The 18,691-nt window shown below is 37.9% G+C and overlaps 1 protein-coding gene and 1 long non-coding RNA gene across 5 annotated transcripts in view; both read right to left on the bottom strand.

Moving 5' to 3' along the window:
• NBAS (NBAS subunit of NRZ tethering complex) overlaps positions 1 to 18,691 on the bottom strand; it is a 434,255-nt gene that overhangs the window by 355,062 nt on the left and 60,502 nt on the right. For all 4 annotated transcript variants that reach the window (XR_004273780.1, XM_032294320.1, XM_032294322.1 and 1 more), the window contains one exon: positions 6,609 to 6,737. Coding sequence is in view for 3 of the 4 variants with exons in the window: in XM_032294320.1 (XP_032150211.1) it covers positions 6,609 to 6,737 (129 nt within the window). In the remaining variant the exon portion in view is untranslated. The remainder of the gene's footprint in view (positions 1 to 6,608; positions 6,738 to 18,691) is intronic.
• Positions 153 to 2,775, bottom strand: LOC116562127. Its single transcript, XR_004273782.1, has 2 exons — positions 1,558 to 2,775; positions 153 to 1,446 (listed from the first exon to the last, which is right to left on the bottom strand). It is a non-coding gene; the product is annotated as an uncharacterized LOC116562127 (long non-coding RNA).

The following is an 18,691-nucleotide window of genomic DNA, read 5'->3' as shown; positions in this document are numbered from 1 at the left end:
TCTTATGATGGGTTAGGAGAGGTATCACACCTTTCCACCCCAGCAGTTTCTGGCATCCAACGTGGTGAGACATCTGACTTGCTCTGGAACCTACGGACAAAATCCTGTAACAACTGAAAAATGATGAGCAAAGGAAGGTAAGAACTTTTTTGTTTTTTTGTTTTTTAAACAAAATCAGCTTTCTTGGATCTCTGCCTATAGTGGCTGGTCAAGAACAGAAGGTAAAAATTCCTCTTTATATCTTCCTTTCCAAATGCAAGTTAGCAAGGAAAGTCACTTGTTTTTAAATAAATTTGTTAGGGTTTTATCTTGATAACCCGTCTTTTGTTATAAGACTGTCAGCTGCAATCCTTATGATGAGTTCAGTAAGGTATCACACCTCTCCACCCAGCATTTTCTTGCTACCATATTACTGAAAACAGCCTAATATGCCATCACTTTATACTGCGGCCATAACCCAAAGGAGTACGTTCTAAAAATAGTTATAAGTTTTGCACAGAAAACTTGTTATGGCTATAGCAATGTTTTCTTTAGATTTGAGAATTTTTTTTTTACCACTAGAATCTAAATATAATGAAATCCCTACCTCCAACAATATAAAAGCAATCTTTCAAAGGCTTATTCATTCCACAAATATTTATTATTATTTATTGTGTTAAGCCTATGAGAGTCTGTAGATGAAATATATATTCAATGCCTATTCTCAAAGAACTCACAGTCTGGTAGAACTGTGAAAACAGCTGTGGATTTTATGAAGATTAATCACATAAACTGCCAACTTCCCACTTACTCTTCATTCATCTACTTTAGTCCAACACCTACTATGTGTGAAAGAGAAAATAAAATGAAAATGAAAACAGAAGTTTGTATTCCATTTCTAGACCTAAAGAAGTACAAATAGGCAAATACTAAAACTTCTTGAGAGAAAAATTAAGGCTGAAAATAAGATATAAAGATATAAAAGTAACATATGGGAAATGTTTGAAATGAAAATCACTTAAGCAATTTTACTATATTCCAGACATGAAGAAAATTTAATACTCACAGATTTCTAGCCAGATGGATTTTCATATTGACAATGAAAGCCAAAGTATTTAATCAACTCAAAACTGGATATTAGTAAATCGGAACAGGCACTTCCACAACTATCTTTAATCATTAGCTTTTACAGAGAAAATACTCAATCACACAAAGCATATTATAAAAACAAATAAAGCAGCAGATTGCATGAAGAAAGCCCCAAATGAGTTGAATTCACAGTTTTGGTAAAGAGGTTTAAGGCTGTGCTGGGTAGCAGCAACATTAGTTTCTTCTCAGGCAACATTTAAACTAAAATTGTAAGCTGACTACTTTACATATTACCATATCATCTATTGCAAACTACTTGGTCTGTTCACCTACCTACTTACTACAGCAGCCGTAAAGAGAGCTGCAACTCTGCCCTACCTGGCTGATCCAAGCTCACGTGATTATTCCTAGAGAAATGAAAAAACAGTAGCTGTCTCTGTATTCTTCAAAGCTTGGGCTTTCTCTCTAAAGGATTCCAGTGATGAGTACACACAGACACTTATATATTTGGTAAACAACTAGATTACACCTCTCAGTTATTACTCCTTGCACATTTCTAGGGTCTCTACATAATGAACTGCATGGCTCCAGGGGATGCTATTCATATAAACTTCAAGGTGATATATCTCCCTTGCTTACCATTAATATCAGATGCTAGTAACTGATTTACCCAGATAAAAGGCAATACTTCTAAACGTAAGCACTGTAAGTAAATATTCTGAAAAAAGGGAGTCCTGAATCAAATGGAATCTTGACTCTAACATTTAGTGATCTCAAGTTAGCAAATGTTACCACTCTAACATTTAGTGATCTCATTGTCACTTAACCCATTTATGCCTAGTGTTCCATTACGGGAATGCTAAGCTTGTGGGAGTTACTTATATCCTACAGCTCAAGGTCATGACCAAGGTCTTTCACAAAAAAAATTTGCAACCTTCAGCATACATGGGTTAATACGGTTGTTGTGAGACTAATGAAAACTAAGTCCTGTAAATAGTCAAGCCTTACTGCACAAATACTGTTTATTTCCAATAATCCTTCTCCCCAACACTGTTAGCTGACCTCCATGCCTTTCCTGAGCTTACCTTTTCATAATATGAACATGTCATTTTAATCATTTACTCATAATTTCCCTTGGCAGCCTGTGAATATCTTAAGAGCAGGGACTATGGCACTGTACTTCCTACTCTAGCTCTCAGTAGAGAGCCAACAAAAACTGTATTATTTCACCATTATGTTATCATGTAAATAGAAACAACCTACTCTACTGTACAGTCCTGTTACACATAGGCTTTATTATTCTCACTATAATACACTACATTTTAGTAATTCATATGCTAAAATTCAAACCTAAAACATCCAAGTGATTAATTCCAAGGATACAGGTGAAAGACTCAAAGAAACTACGGCTGCTCAAACTCTTCTTGCTTTACAGAGTTACCACCTTCACCCCAGACCCCACTACATCATGAGTACTCTAGATATCTCTTAGAAAACTAAGGGTTTACTAATGGGAGACTTCCTCAATTATTTATTCTGTTATCTGGAACACACTAACAAGCTCAAGAGTTAAACATATCTGAGAGCTGAAGGAATCTGTATCATATCCACTGAGAAAAAGGATTTATCTCTGTGTTTTTAAATCAAATAGGCCAGGCACGGTGGCTCACACCTGTAATCCCAACACTTTGGGAGGCCGAGGTGGGCAGATCACAAGGTCAGGAGTTCGGGACCAGCTTGGCCAACATGGTGAAACCTTGTCTCTACTAAAAATACAAAAATTAGCCAGACATGGTGGCAGGTGCCTGTAATCTCAGCTACTCGGGAGGTTGAGGCTGGAGAATCACTTGAAACTGGGAGGCAGAGGTTGCAGTGAGCCAAGATCATGCCACTGCACTCCAGCCTGGGCAACAGGGTGAGACTGTCTCAAAACATAAATAAATAAATAAAAGAAGAAGAATCAGTGTAAAAAATTAATAATGATAAAGAGTGGTTACAGTCCTCCTAACCTTTTACTTCTGATCTCTCAAATAATAGGATGCTTCTAAATAACTAATAACGTAAATATTGTAGGAAAAAAATGTGTATAGTACACTCTGGCATTCACTAGCCTAATAAGTAAGTATTCTTCCACCTATCTTTTTGTTTTTTTATGTATTTGTTTTCCCACATGGTCATGGAAAGAACATACATATCAGCGTCAGGGAGGTATAAAACCAAATCTCAGCTCTATTGCTTACTTGTTTCACAACCTGAGGACAAAGTGTTCAATAAATAATAAATGTAGTTAGAGTAAATTTTGTAAAAGCTACAAGATGATCATACTCCTGTACCTTCTTCCTATTAAACTATACAAGTCTACAATTAGCATACGGGAAGAAACCAGAGTGTCTGTGAAGAGCCTGAAGCCTTACAGGCACGTTTACAATGGAATGAAGTTTTAGAAAGCAGAGCAGAAAGGGTTACACAAAAGTAGAGAGCAGCAACAGGAGGATCTAGGAGGTAAAGCAAAGCCGCATGACGATCAGACTGAAGGAGATAACAGGTTCACAGAGAAGTATCCACTCTCACCGCAACCTTGGGGTTTTAAAGGAAAAAAAAAAATTAAATGTCTTCCATGTTCTCGACTTAGGACCAAAATTTCCTTTGAGGCTAAAACTGGCTAGGGTCTCAAAGGGCAGAGTTTGCCCTATCCAGCTAGTCTCCCCATATGCTGAGCAGCAGCAGGAAAGGGAGGGGTGGCAGATCCCAGACTGTGCTGTGATGAACTCTGAACTGGGGAAGGGACAGAGCTGCAGTGAAAATGGTGGTCAGTAGGATCAGCGTCAGTAACTATAGCTAAGCCACTGCACCCTCAGCAAAAGATACCAAGACCTGTACAATCTCTTTGGTAATGGCAATAATGTCCACGGTTTTCAGTTTTGTGAGCCCAAAAATCTGATTTTTTCCAGTTTACTCAGGCATTCAAGAGAAATAATTTATAGCACCCACATCAGAAGAAACTGACATATAATCCTAAAAATGTGTAGATTTATAATAAGAGAAACAACTAGCTTGCGAATCAAGTTGCATAGCTCCTCTGATTGACAGATCAATTTAAAAGTCAAAAGCTCTATCCGAGGACTGTTTCAGGAATATGGAATCAAAGCCACATCCACAAAATGTATTCTCAACAACAATGGAAGCTACACAATTCCTCACAAATTATTCTTCCAGACTCTCAGGGTATTTGTTCAAAACACTTTTGCTAAGGCATGACAACTTCTAGCCTGAACGCCTCTCTTCCTACTACGTACCCGTTTTTTCAATTTCTGAAGTCCGTCCCTTTCCTGTCCCATTACTTTTCTGACTGCATATTTCAAACTACCAAAATATTTACACTTATTCATTCTCTGGTTTTAAAGTTTAGAAGCAGCTTCTACTTTTTTTTTAATAGAACCACTATAAAAATCTAATCAATGAATAATATTAATGAGTAAAGAGTAATGAATTATAATAGCATTTATTGGCAACTAATGACCAAACAAAAAAAAAAATGACTAACCAGTCAAAAAGTTGAGCATATGCCAATAAGGGCCACAAAAAAAGATGCAATTTACCTTTGCAGGACAAAAAAGGTCTCTAGATTTTCAGTAAACAAAAGAGTACACTAACCAATTTTGCGGTGAATAGCCCTTACGCTAGATGTATAACATACTAGGATACTCACAAGATGAAATATTAAGAGTGCTTCAGAAGTTGATAAATGTTTCCACTAGTTGAATAAAAGTAATTTCAAAAAACAGAAAGCCAGGGGTGAAAATGCCTTCATTATTCAAAGTTTTCACCATTTAGAAAAACATTGCCAAAATGTAAAATTTCCCAAATATAGAGAGAACATCAGGCTCTCTTCTCAAATGAAAGCAGCTGAATACTTTTCATGCATTGATAACCATGAAAAATACAAAGTATCTTTTGGATCAATGATATGAATAATGCTTTATTTTTAATATAGATATAAAACACAGACTTCATGTATTATGCATCAGGAAGTACAGTCATCCCTCGGTACACACAGGCTTCCAGGTATACCAAACTCTACACGTACTCAAGTTCCCCAGAAGACCCTGCCAGGCCCACCTATACAAAAAGTCACCTACCCTATCCACAGATGTGACATTCTGCAAAGACTGTATTTTTGATCATTGGTTGAACAAAATCTACGTACAGGGGGGTCCACGCAGTCCAAACCCATGTCATTAGCCTACACTCCCGGCCTCAGTCAGTTCTTTAACAGCCAGGTGGAAGTTCTGCTGCCTGACATCCCCAGCTAACTACATTAAACAGTTTTGAGAGTTCATCACTTCACCTCTAGAAAGAAGAAATGAGTCAGTTTATCTATAATTTCAGAGCAGAGAGAAAGACTGCCCTTTTCATTTAGCCACCAAGGCTGTAAGCTGAGGAGCACCTCTGCCACTGAGGACAGATCTAGATCCAAAAAGTGAGAAAGAGTGGCAAACAAGTGGAGACCGTATTAACTTGAAGGTGAATGAAAACTAGGGAGAAAGGATCTTCCTAAAGTTGTGTATAAGACAAAAAAAAATAAGAATAGCTAAAACAAATAAATTTAAATCTATGAATCGAGTAAGAAAATATAGAGCCACTTTCTCTTTTCCTCTGTTATTCTGAAAAAAAAAGCCTTATTAATAATCCTCTTAATTATGACATTGATCCATTCAGGTCGTTCAGGAAATAGGCTCTAATCTGAAAATCTCAAAACCACCCATCAAAGGTGGATATGCCTAGAGGAAAACAGAGTGAGGGGGTGAAAGAAGGAAAATTAATCCTTAAAATGGTAAAATGCAAACTAATCAGAGAATAGAAGGTGTATAATGCAAGCTATTTTCAGTTGAGTAATTTCTTTAAACTTTACTCTATCGCAATACATGGCTTTATATGAGCAGAACTTACTTTCCTCTTGTGAACTTAAATTATAATAGACGTCACTAAATAGTGTCACTCTACCTGTCACTACATAACAAGATCATCTAATCCTTAAAACCTATCATTCCAGGACACTAACAAATGAAAGAGTTCCATCCTTCTCTGTATCTTAGCTACCCGAATTTGAGTGAAGAGAAGCTAACTCCCTTCAAATAGGCCCCAAATTACTAGTGTGGCAAGATTTGGGAAGAATTGTAACCCTTTTAGGATCTGACCCTCCAAATCCTTGATCATATTAACTTTTGCTGAAATGTTAACAACTGCATTCTGTACTTTTGGAATGACAAAGAGGGAAAAAAATGAAGAGTTTAACAAACGAATTACTCTCTGTATACAAAGTGTACTGCATTACAATTTAAAATGAATCCACAGTATTAATCCGTTTTTCATTTCTCCCACTGTACTGATATCATAATTTAAAGGATAGAATAGCTTTGGAATTATGAGAGTAAATAGCTGTGTGCTATAGTAAAATATCAATAAAATAAAATTATCATTGTCAACATTCACCCTTAAGAGGGTATTATTCTAATAATAATCATACCCAAGAAACACACCTGCTCATTTTGACTCCATTCCCCTTGCTGCTTCAGAGATGGAATCGCCCAGATGCTCAGTTTCCCTGAGAAGTGAATGGCTGCCAGGAGCATCCCATCCGGAGAAAGGCTCATCTTAAAAATTCCATCCTAAACAAGAATCATAAGGTCAGGGCAAAGGACGTATTGTTAAACAGAAATAACTCAGAATTAAATGACACTCTGTAGAGGTGCCAAGTTATAAATGATCTTCAATAACTAAGAGTGCCACCAGCTTCATATCATTATAAATGTACTTCAGCATAGAGAAAAAGGACTCCTGAATTCAAGGAGTTTGTTATCTACTTCAGAGGTATAATTTACATATAACCCAAAACCCAAATATGTAAGCATTATAAATATTTCTTCACACATCAATTACCATGAGTTCTCAATACCTTTTAAGGTTGATCTTGATTAGATTTCAATTCACTGAAATTTGGGCCTAGATCCTTATAAGATTCTATATCTACACAGTACCTGAAGTATGCTATATATCATAAATAGGCCAAAAATTCATGCTGTGGAAAAGAAGGAAAGAAGAGAGATAGAGAAAAAGTGCAAAAATGACAGAAACAGAAGAAGACAAAGAGGGAGAAAATGGTCCTTAATTTAAGAACTGAGATGAATGTTTAAGATTTTCTAGATTTGCTGCCAAATTATCCAGTTTAAGAAATCTGTCACTACAGAACAAAGAAATTCTGAATTGACTGATTTCACATAGTCAACCAAAAGGTGCACAAAGGAAGAGTCATCCTTCTAGTCCTTCTTGTCCAAATAACTTCTGTGTCCTTTCCTTTCTCAGATGCCACAAAGCATATCAGCAGAAATCATATGAGCAGAGACATCACCTTCCACTACCTACAATACACTCAGAAGACCCGAACAAACATTAACTGGAAAGCTATTTCCCATTCAGGCATTTATTGAGAACAAGGTACAAGGTAGCCTGCCCATGAAGAATAAAACAGAGACCAGAAAACAGCAACCCACAACCATCTCTCTTCTGGACATTTAGAAAATTTGGCAACACACGGCCCACATCCCCAAATGACAACAGAACTTGGTGGCAGATGACCCCTCAGAAGGGTCATAAAGTTTCCAATTAGCCAATGCCTGCACCATTCTCTATTACTGCTCCAGTATCAGGGTCAAGTACTAGCTGCAGGACTGAAAATGAAACATGACTATACTGAAAATCAAAATTATTACACTGATCCAATTCACTAAATTATATTATCAGCCTGGCCTCTGCAGACATTTAAGCCCTCAAGTCTCAAATGACTAAGGTGTCTTAGCCATGAAAAACAGAACAATTTCAGGAGGTCAGGAAGATTGCTGAATGAGTACATAGAATGCAAAGATTAGCATCCTCTAATCGCTTTACTAAAGACTAAATACTTTAACTAGATGTAATAGGTTAATCCCAGAATCCCACAGTTAAAGGTAGGACTGAAATACAAATGCTTGAAAAAAGAAAAGCAAGAAAAGCAAAAGTACTTCAAAGCAAAATTTTAAATCTATCACCTCCCTTCCTCTGAGTTGGCATCAGGGAAAGCAGTAGAGGACAAAGGGCCTGACTTCCTCCCTCCTCAACTTTAAAGTCAATAAACTCCATGGTTTTGTATAAGGCAGGCCTCAGAAGCATAGATTTTTACCAGTCAAAAGAATTCTGCCCATCTTTCAGATTTCACAAAGAAAGAGATGAAAGTCCTTAAGGGTACAGACACTTGCCCATGATCATTCAAGTGTGCAGAGCAAAATCTGAACTAAACGCAGATATTTTCAATCCCAATCATGGCCCTTCCATGAGCCATGACTATAGTCCTCACCTGGACCCTGGCCTAGTTTCTAGTAGTCAGAAGCAAGTTCCGCAGGAGAAATTATGGTCAAGTATAATTTATTGTTCTGATCACTTGAATCATTAGTCATGTGTGATCCATATGGTAATTCTCAGGTATTATAAATGTTTCGTTATACAATTCCACTAAAAGTGCTCTGAAAGCAAGAAAAAAGTTTGTGAATCTCTTTAACAACAGCAAAAGTATACTGAATAATTTGACAATAGCAATATGACCAGGAAAGCAATGAATAAATACATAGTTTTATAATTTTTAAAAAATTCTTCTCTCCCAGTGGAGTTCAAGACATGCTAACTGAAAATATGTCATGTTAGCATTTGAGCAAACATCAGAAGCAGGAAGGTCACTCTCACCTTCCTCCCACCCTTCCTCCATGAGGCAGGTCATAAAATCTAGATAGGATTTTCTGACCTCCTGCTAAAAGCAAGTCATGATCCTCATTCCAGAGGTGCCCTGACAAAACCCGGAAGAAAAGAACATCCTTATCTCTAAAGACAGAGTCACAGGAAGAATGTGAACACACAGGCTTTGTCAAGTTCCTCCAAGTTTGCTGCTATTAAATTATACTTATCCAATCATGCTTCCACAACTAGCCAGTTTTCTTCTTCAAAACTAGCATTAAAAATACACAGGTCTACCCATTTCTTCGAGTCTCCATTTCCTTAGGAAAGCTCCCATGTCACATAATATTTACAGTAAATACATCAGTATGTTTCTCTTGCTAATCTGTGTTTTGTTGTAGGAGCCTCATCTATGAATCTAAGAAAGGAATGAGAAAAGATACTGTTCCTCCTCTACATTCCCTCCTTTCCTTTCTCAGATCTGGACCAAGTAGACCTAACAGACCTCTACAGAACTCTCCACCCCAAACCCACAGAATACACATTCTTCTCAGCACCACATCGCACTTACTCTAAAACTGACCACATAATTGGAAGGAAATCACTCCTCAGCAAATGCAAAAGATCGGAAATCATAACAAACAGTCTCTCAGACCACAGTGCAATCAAATTAGAACTCAGGATTAAGAAACTCACTCAAAATTGTACAACTTCATGGAAACTGAACAACCTGCTCCTGAATGACTACTGGATAAATAATGAAATGAAGGCAGAAATAAAGATGTTCTTCAAAACCAATGAGAATAAAGACACAACATACCAGAATCTCTGGGACACATTTAAAGCAGTGTCTAGAGGTAAATTTATAGCAATAAACGCCCACATGAGAAGCAAGGAAAGATCTAAAACCGACACCCTATCATCACAATTTTAAAAACCAGAGGAGTAAAATCAAACAAACTCAAAAGCTAGCAGAAGACAAGAAATAACTAAGAACAGAACAGAACTGAAGGAGATAGAGACACAGAAAACCCTTCAAAAAAGAATCAATAAATTCAGGAGCTGGTTTTTTGAAAAGATCAACAAAATAGATAGACCACTAGCCAGTCCAATAAGAAAGAAAAGAGAGAAGAATCAAATAGATGCAATAAAAATGATAAAGGGGATATCACCACCAATTCCACAGAAATACAAACTACTATCAGAGATTACTACAAGCAACTCTGCACATAAACCAGTAAATCTAGAAGAAATGGATAAATTCCTGGACACTTATACCCTCCCAAGACTAAACCAGGGAGAAGTTGAATCTCTGAATAAACCAATAACAAGGTCTGAAGTTGAGGAAGCAATTAATAGCCTACCAACCAAAAAGAGTCCAGATCCGGATGAGTTCACAGCCAAATTCTATCAGACGTACAAAGAGGAGCTGGTACCATTCCTTCTGAAACTATTCCAAACAATACAAAAAGAGGGAATCCTCCCTAACTCATTTAATGAGACCAACATCGTCCTGATACCAAAACCTGCCAGAGACACAACTAAAAAAGAAAATTTCAGGCCAATATCCATGATGAACATCAATGCAAAAATCTTCAATAAAATACTGGCAAACCGAATCCAACAGCACATCAAAAACCTTACCCATCACGACCAAGTTGGCTTCATCCCGGGGATGCAAGGCAGGTTCAACATATGCAAATCTATAAACATAATCCATCACATAAACAGAACCAAAGTAAAAAACCATATGATTATCTCAAGATGCAGAGAGAGGCCTTCAACAAAAACTCTCCATAAACTAGGTATCGATGGAATGTATCTCAAAATAATAAAAGCTATTTACAACAAATCAACAGCCAATATCATACTGAATGGGCAAAAACTAGAAGCATTCCCTTTGAAAACTGACACTAGCCAAGGGTACCCTCTCTCACCATTCCTGTTCAACATAGTATTGGAAGCTCTAGCCAGAGCAATCAGGCAAGAAAAAGAAATAAAGCGTATTCAATTAGCAAAAGAGGAAGTCAAATTGTTTCTCTTTGCAGACAACATGATTGTATATTTAGAAGACCCCATCATCTCAGCCCCAAATCTCCTTAAGATGTTAAGTAACTTCAGCAAAAGTCTCAGGATACAAAATCACAAGCATTCCTATACGCCAATTAACAGACACACAGAGAGCCAAATCATGAGTGAACTCCCATTCACAATTGCTACAAAGAGAATAAAATACCTAGGAATACAACTAACAAAGGAGGTGAAGGACCTCCTCAAGGAGAACTAAAACGGATATAAGAGAGAACAAAAACAGATGGAAAAACATTCCATGCTCATGGTTAGGAAGAATCAATATCATGAAAATGGCCATACTGCCCAAGGTAATTTATAGATTCAACGTTATCCCCATCAAGCTACCATTGACCTTCTTCACAGAACTTGAAAAAACAACCTTAAGCTTCATATGGAACCAAAAAAGAGCCCGCATAGCCAAGACAATCCTAAGCAAAAGGAACAAAGCTGAAGGCATCACGTTACCTGACTTCAAACTATACTACAAGGGTACAGTAATCAAAACAGCATGGTACTGGTACCAAAAGAGAGATATAGACCAATGGAACAGAACAGAAGCCTCAGAAGTAATGCCACACACCTACAACCAACTGATCTTTGACAAATCTAACAAAAACAAGCAATCAGAAAAGGATTCCCTTTTTAATAAATGGTGCTGGGAAAACTGGCTAGCCATGAGCAGAAAGCTAAAGCCAGACCGCTTCCTTATACCTTATACAAAAATTAACTCCAGATGGATTAAAGATTTAAACATAAGACACAACACCATTAAAAACCCTAGAAGAAAACATAGGCAATACCCTTCAGGACATAGGCATAGGCAAGGACTTCATGATTAAACACCAAAAGCAATGGCAACAAAAGCCAAAATAGACAAATGGACTCTAATTAAACTTAAGAGCTTCTACACAGCAAAAGTAGCAATCATTAGAGTGAACTGCCAGCCAACAGAATGGGAAAAAATTTTTTCAAGCTACCCATCTGACAAAGGGCTAATATCCAGAATCTACAAAGAACTAAAACAAATTTACAAGAGAAAAAAAAAAAAAACCATCAAAAATTGTGTGAAGCATATGAACAGACACTTTTCAAAAGAAGACATTTATGCAGCCAACAAACATATGAAAAAAAGCTCAGCATCACTGATCATTAGAGAAATGCAAATCAAAACCACATTGAGATACCATCTCACACCAGTCAGAATGGCGATCATTAAAAAATCTGGAGTCAACAGGTGCTGGAGTGGTTGTGGAGAAATAGGAACACTTTTGCACTGTTGGTGGGAGTGTAAATTAGTTCAATCATTGTGGAAGACAGTGTGGCGATTCCTCAAGGATCTAGAAACAGAAATACCATTTGATCCAGCAATCCCATTACTGGGTATATACCCAAAGTATTATAAATTGATCTATTATAAAGACATATACACATGTATGTTCATTGAGGCACTGTTTACAATAGCAAAGACCTGGAACCAATCCAAATGCTCATCAGTGATAGACTGGATAAAGAAAATATGGCACATATACACCATGGAATACCAAGCAGCCATAAAAAACGATGAGTTCATGTCCTTTGCAGGGACATGGATGAATCTGGAAACATCATTCTCAGCAAACTGACACAAGAACAGAAAACCAAACACCACATGTTCTCACTCATAAGTGGGTATTAAACAATGAGAACACATGGACACAGGGAGGGAAACATCACACAAGGGGGCCTGTTGGGGAATGGTGGGTTAAGGGAGGGATAGCAGGAGGTGGGTAGATTGGGGAGGGATAACATTGGGACAAATACCTAATGTAGGTGATGGGGGGATGGAGGCAGCAAACCACCATGGCATGTGTATACCTATGTAACAATCCTGCAAGATCCGCACATGTACCTCAGAACTTAAAGTATAATATAAATATATATATATGAAAGGAGGCCATAGTATAAAGCAATGGCAGTGTTTCCCACAGTCAAATAAATTAGAAATAATTGTTGTAACATCGTGTTTGAGGAAATATAATGTCCCTTCACACACAAAAAAAGAAATGTAAACAATTGTATTAACTAGAATGTTCCCACTTGCTTTTCATATGGTGGATATTTGATCCGCTTAGTTTCATTAGATGCTATGATATCCACACTGCAAACATAGTATTTCGTTCTTGAACTATCTTATTGTAGAAATTTTCACTTACATATAAGACTAGAAATTATAGTATAATGAATATCCACATACCCAACAACCAGCTTCAGCAAATATTAAAATTTTTTCAGGCACGTTTCATTTCTCCTTCACCAATCACCACCATGCAAAACGATTTTAAAGCAAATCCCAGTCATCATTTTGTTTATAAAAACACACCAAGCATATATTTCTTTAAAAGTCCCAAATTATCTGCTGAACTTTTATGTGTATGCATAGAAAGATGATAGAGTTATTAGCAGCAATTGGATTGTCGCCACTCAAGATGCTCAAGACACTTAGGTTATGTTAGAAATACAGCGTTTTCCTTCTGAAATAAAATTCTGCTCTTCTTGGGTAGAAACCTTTATTTCCGAGTCAGAGTCTGACTCTGTCACCCAGGCTGGAGTGCAGTGGCACAATCTTGGCTCACTGCAACCTCTGCCTCCCAGGCTGAAGTGATCTTCCCACTTCAGCCTCCTGAGTAGCCAGGACTACAGGCATGTACCACCACGCCTGGCTAATTTTTGTATTTTTTGTAGAGAGGGGCTTTCATCATGTTGCCCAGGCTGGTCTCAAACTCCTGACCTCAAGTGATTTGCCTGCCTCGGCCTACTGAAGTACGGAGATTAAAGGTATAAGCCACGGCACCTGGCCTATAGGAACATTTCTGAATGCCTGTATAACTTGCAGGGGGGGTCTGGCCCAGGGAATAATTCATTAACCCAACAGTAACTGTGGACCAAAATCTCAAGCCATAGTTAGAAAATCCATGCTACATTCTATGAACAGAGTCTGTAGTATTTGAGAGTCCGAGTATCTGTTGATGGGTAATATGGTTTGGCTCTGTATCCCCACCCAAATCTCATATTGAGTTATTGTCATCCCCGTGTGTCAGGGGAGGGACCTAGTGGGAGGTGACTGGATCAAGGGGGCAGATTTTCCCCATGCTGTTCACATGCTAGTGAGCTCTCTGAGATCTGATGGTTTAAAAGTGCGCAGCAGTTCCACCCTTCTTCTGTCTCTTCCTACTGCCATTAAGACATGCCTTGTTTCCCCTTTGTCTTCCACCATGATTGTAAATTTCCTGAGGCCTCCCCAGCCATGTGGAACTCCGAGTCAATTAAACCTCTTTTCTTTATAAATTACCCAGTCTCAGGTAGTTCTTTATAGCAGTGAGAAAACTGACTAATATAATGGGCAAAGGAGAGAATACCAGAGTTTATGCCTTGGAAATGGGAAGATGTGGCTTTTCAAGCAACTCTATATCACAATAAAAGTAAACCTCGGCTGGACCTAGTGACTCATGCCTGTAATCCCAGCACTTTGGGAGGTCAAGGCAGGGTGGATCATCTGAGGTCAGGAGTTCAATACCAGCCTGGCCAACATGGTGAAATCTCGTCTCTACAAAAATACAAAAATTGGCCAGGCATGATGGCGGGTGCCTGTAGTCCCAGCTACCTGGGAGGCTTAGGCAGGAGAATGGCTTGAACCTAGGAAGTGGAGGTTGCCCTGAACCAAGATTGCGCCATTGTACTCTAGGCTGGGTAACAGAGCAAGACTCCGGGTCAAAAAAAAAAAAAAAAGGTGAACCTCAAACATTTAAACCATGATTCTTCATACTGTATTAAGATTGCTCAGCACAAATAAATAGTAATCTTGTTTTCTTCATTTGAATTAAGCAGTTGTAAAAGCAATAAAATTTAGATGTAAATGCAATTTTCTCTTTTTTTTTTTGGAGACGTCTTTCTGTCACCCATGCTGGAGTGCAGTGGCATGATCATAGCTCACAGCAACATCCGCCTCAAGGCTTCGAGGATTCTGCAGCCTCAGCCTCCCAAGTAGCTGGGATTACAGCATCTGCCACCACGCCAGGCTGATTTTTGTATTTTTAGTAGAGATGGAGTTTTACCATGTTGGTCAAGCTGGTCTTGAACTCCTGACCTCAGGTGAGCCACCTACTTCAGCCGCCCCAGATGCTGGGGTTAAAGGCATGAACCACCATGACCAGCCACAGTATTCACTTTGGTTAAATTAAGTCTTAAACTTCTTTCACATTCCTCAGCTATGAATGTTGTTTGTATTTTAATCATCACGTCAACAGCTGAAATGTTGGTCAAGAACATTCAATTTGGCTCTACCACTAGTAGTTATGTGACCTTAGGCACATTAGTTAACTATCATAAGTAACAGAGACTTTCTCTCTTTTTGAAATAAAAATAACAACATCTACACATTATAATATTACCACAAGGATAAAATTAGGGTGTATGTAAAGTCATTTAATGCACTTACCATATGACTCAGCTTTCTAAACATAGATGTTAGTACGATGATTGGATTCTACCTGAATCCATAATAACACAGCTTAGTCGTGAATTCCAATAACATGTCTCATTCATTTGCCACTCTTAACTTGAACCTTAGTAAGACCTTTTATATTAGGGGCATTTATTGATATTTATTTCTTCTAACTTCTACCTAGTACTTTACCTAGCCTCACTAACCACTTTATATGCTCTCTGAGTATAGAAACTCCATCCACATTATATAAATGCTAAAATACAAGAGCTGAAATAAGACAACAAAGAGTGATGTTCCCAAGAAAGGAGGGTATCAGAATCGCATGGACACCTGCTCCACTACCAGCACTTAGGATAAATAGAAATCTAGGCTGGAAAAACATGGCATGTGTTCCTTGAAAAAAACTCCCAGGTATCTCTGATATGCACCTCCACTTGTAATCTTCCACTTTAACTCTATATTTTTAACACTCTTGTTTCATTTTGCCGAGGAGACAGCCAAAGCCCAGACACTCATGTGGCATGCCGCAGATGACCTGACAAGACTCTGTGGCAGCAATACAAGTAATTCTCCTAACACGCAGGGAACATCTCTTGGCATTCACAATAGGCAATTTCCTCAATGCATTGCACAGAAAATGTTGAGTAGTCTCTTGCCAAAATGCTGACCAGGCACTTGATAAGTACTGTTTACGTAAACAGAAACTGGGGAGAGTTATGCACACTCCAATAGTGGGAGAGTAAAAAGAGATTCTGGATTAATCGGCGTTCTATAAGCTCTCAAAACCAACCGGCCTGCATCCACTTGTACAGGGCAAGTCCCACACTGATATCATCAAAAAGATATTATGATCTTCTTGATAAAAGAGAACACTACCACCTATACAGTTGTCTGCCTAAAAAAGCAAAAACTAAAAATAAAAATATAAATCTACATGACCTTTAAATCCAACTGCTAATATATAAGAACACATGAACACAAAAGGACAGAAGAATAAAGCAACCACCACTATAAAGATGCAATGAGTAAAATAAAAAAACTTTCTTCAACAAAATAACCTTTTTTTTTTTGAGATGGAGTCTCGCCCTGTCGCCGGGCTGGAGTGCAGTGGTGCGATCCTGGCTCACTGAAAGTTCCTCCTCCTGGGTACAAGTGATTCTCCTGCCTCAGCCTCCAAGTAGTTGGGACTACAGGCACACGCCACCACACCTAGATAATTTTTCTATTTTTACTTGAAACAGGGTTTCACCATGTTGGCCCAGATGGTCTCCATCTCTTGATCTTGTGATCCGCCTGCCTCAGCTTTCCACAGTGTTGGAATTAGAGGCGTGAGCCACCACACCCAGCCAACAAATAGTTTATAAGAGAAAAAAGATGATATGAAGGAGGGACTAGCAGATAGATAAAAAGAGACCTAAAATATATATTTTTTAAAAAAGCCAGAGTGCTAGAGATAAATAATTACATAATAAAAGTATAAATTAAAAAAATAAATCTAAGCCAGAATAATGGCTGCTTGTGGAAGGAGGGTGGAAACTGTGTTTGTGACAGGGTTCATGGAAGGTAGCTGGCAGAGTCCTGTTTCTGCCCTGGATAATGGTTACAAGGTTATGTGACTTTTCAATGTCAAATAAGAACCACTTTGTACCCAGTAGGAATATCAGAATAAAAGACAGATAAAAACAAGTGTTGGCAAGGGTGGGGAGAAATTGGAAACGCCATACTCTGATATTAGCAACAAAAAATGGTGCTGTCACCTTGGAAAACTGTCTGACAACTCCTTGAATGGCAAAACATAATCATAGGATTCAGGACTTCCACTCCAAGAAAAATTAAAAGATATTTCCACAAAAGAACTTGCAAACAAACTCACAGCAGTGTTATTTATAGTAGCCAAAAAGTAGAAACAACACTCACAGTTGTTGTTCTACTTTTTGGCTAATGAGAAAAAAATACTGTGATTGAGTGAGTGCAAGAGTGTGTGTGTGTGTGTGTGTGTGTGTGTGTGTGAACTGTATTTAAACTGAAGGACTGTAAGTCTGAGAATATGAAGACAGAGCTGATGCCCATAGATGAAAAGAAATTAAGCAATGAGAACAAATAAGAGAACACCATTCCCAATAGAAAAAAATGGAGTCCACAAAGAAAAGAACGTGTCACCCTTGAAGAGCTAAGATAAGGCCGACATAACTAAAAGAAAATGAGCCAGTGGCATGAGGTCAGTCTGCAGAGACAGTCATGGGCCAGCTTATGAAATGTCTTTTTGGATAATGTTAAGAATTTTAGTCTGTCATCATTCTTAGTTCAACAGAAAGCCATTGAAGGCTTTCTTTAAGCAAGAAAGTAAGCATATCTGGCTTACATTTTTTAAGTCACTAAGGATGCTAAGCAAACTGATTAAGTATCTGCTAAGGCAGGAGAGATGAAAAATTACAAGATGGTGATAGCCGTAGAAGAAAAAAGAAGTAGAAAGATTCCAATTACACTCTGAAGATGATACTGGCAGCAAAGGTGTTAGATTAGATTAGATGAGAGGATGAAGGACACGGTGGTACCAGCAATAATTTTCAGGTATCTCCCTTTGGGAAAAGCATGGATTACTGAGGCAATCAAGTCAAAGGCAGAAATGGTTAGGAAAAGAAAGATGAGAAGTTATCAGAGTTTTGTTTTGGAAATGTTTGATTTAAAATGCCTGAAGGCTACCCTACTGAAGCTGTCAAGCAAAGCAGCAGGGTATACAAATCTGAAGCGCAGAGGAGAACTGGGCTATAGATGCCAGCTTAGGACTTCTTGGGATCTGAAAGGTATTGAAAATCTGAAAATACTCCTATTTTATACATTAAGAAGTATGAAATATATTGATGTTTATAGCATCCCAAAAGTGCAAAGAACACACATTTAATTTGCACTTAGTAACACCTATGAGTAGGTATTAAAATTACTTTTAATGATAAAAAAAATTAGTGAAAATCTCCTTGTATTTTACCATAGTGCACTTCTATGTCATCTATAATAACTGAGAACCAATTCTAAAAGGACATATGTTTTTAAAAGCTTTTCTAACAACTAAAATTTTACAACTTTTCCCCCTAAATATACTATAGCTTTATTCTCTGTAACTAATCTGCCTGCAAAATGGGTGATCAGCAAAAACATTTGCCGAGTGTATAAAGTACACGTAGGGGTATACAGCAAAGGAAAGTAACTCACCCATTCTCCACTAAGTTATTTCAACTTTCTTCTCTGGAGGGCCCATAAGAGAACATGGCAGCAATACAGCACCAAACTACCACAGATGCTGGAGTT

This window comes from Sapajus apella, unplaced genomic scaffold (assembly GCF_009761245.1).
Source record: "Sapajus apella isolate SASKATOON/1434 unplaced genomic scaffold, GSC_monkey_1.0 scaffold31, whole genome shotgun sequence".
Lineage (NCBI taxonomy): Eukaryota > Metazoa > Chordata > Mammalia > Primates > Cebidae > Sapajus > Sapajus apella.
Note: the sequence above shows the minus strand (reverse complement) of the source record. Positions and strands in the feature narration are given on the sequence as shown.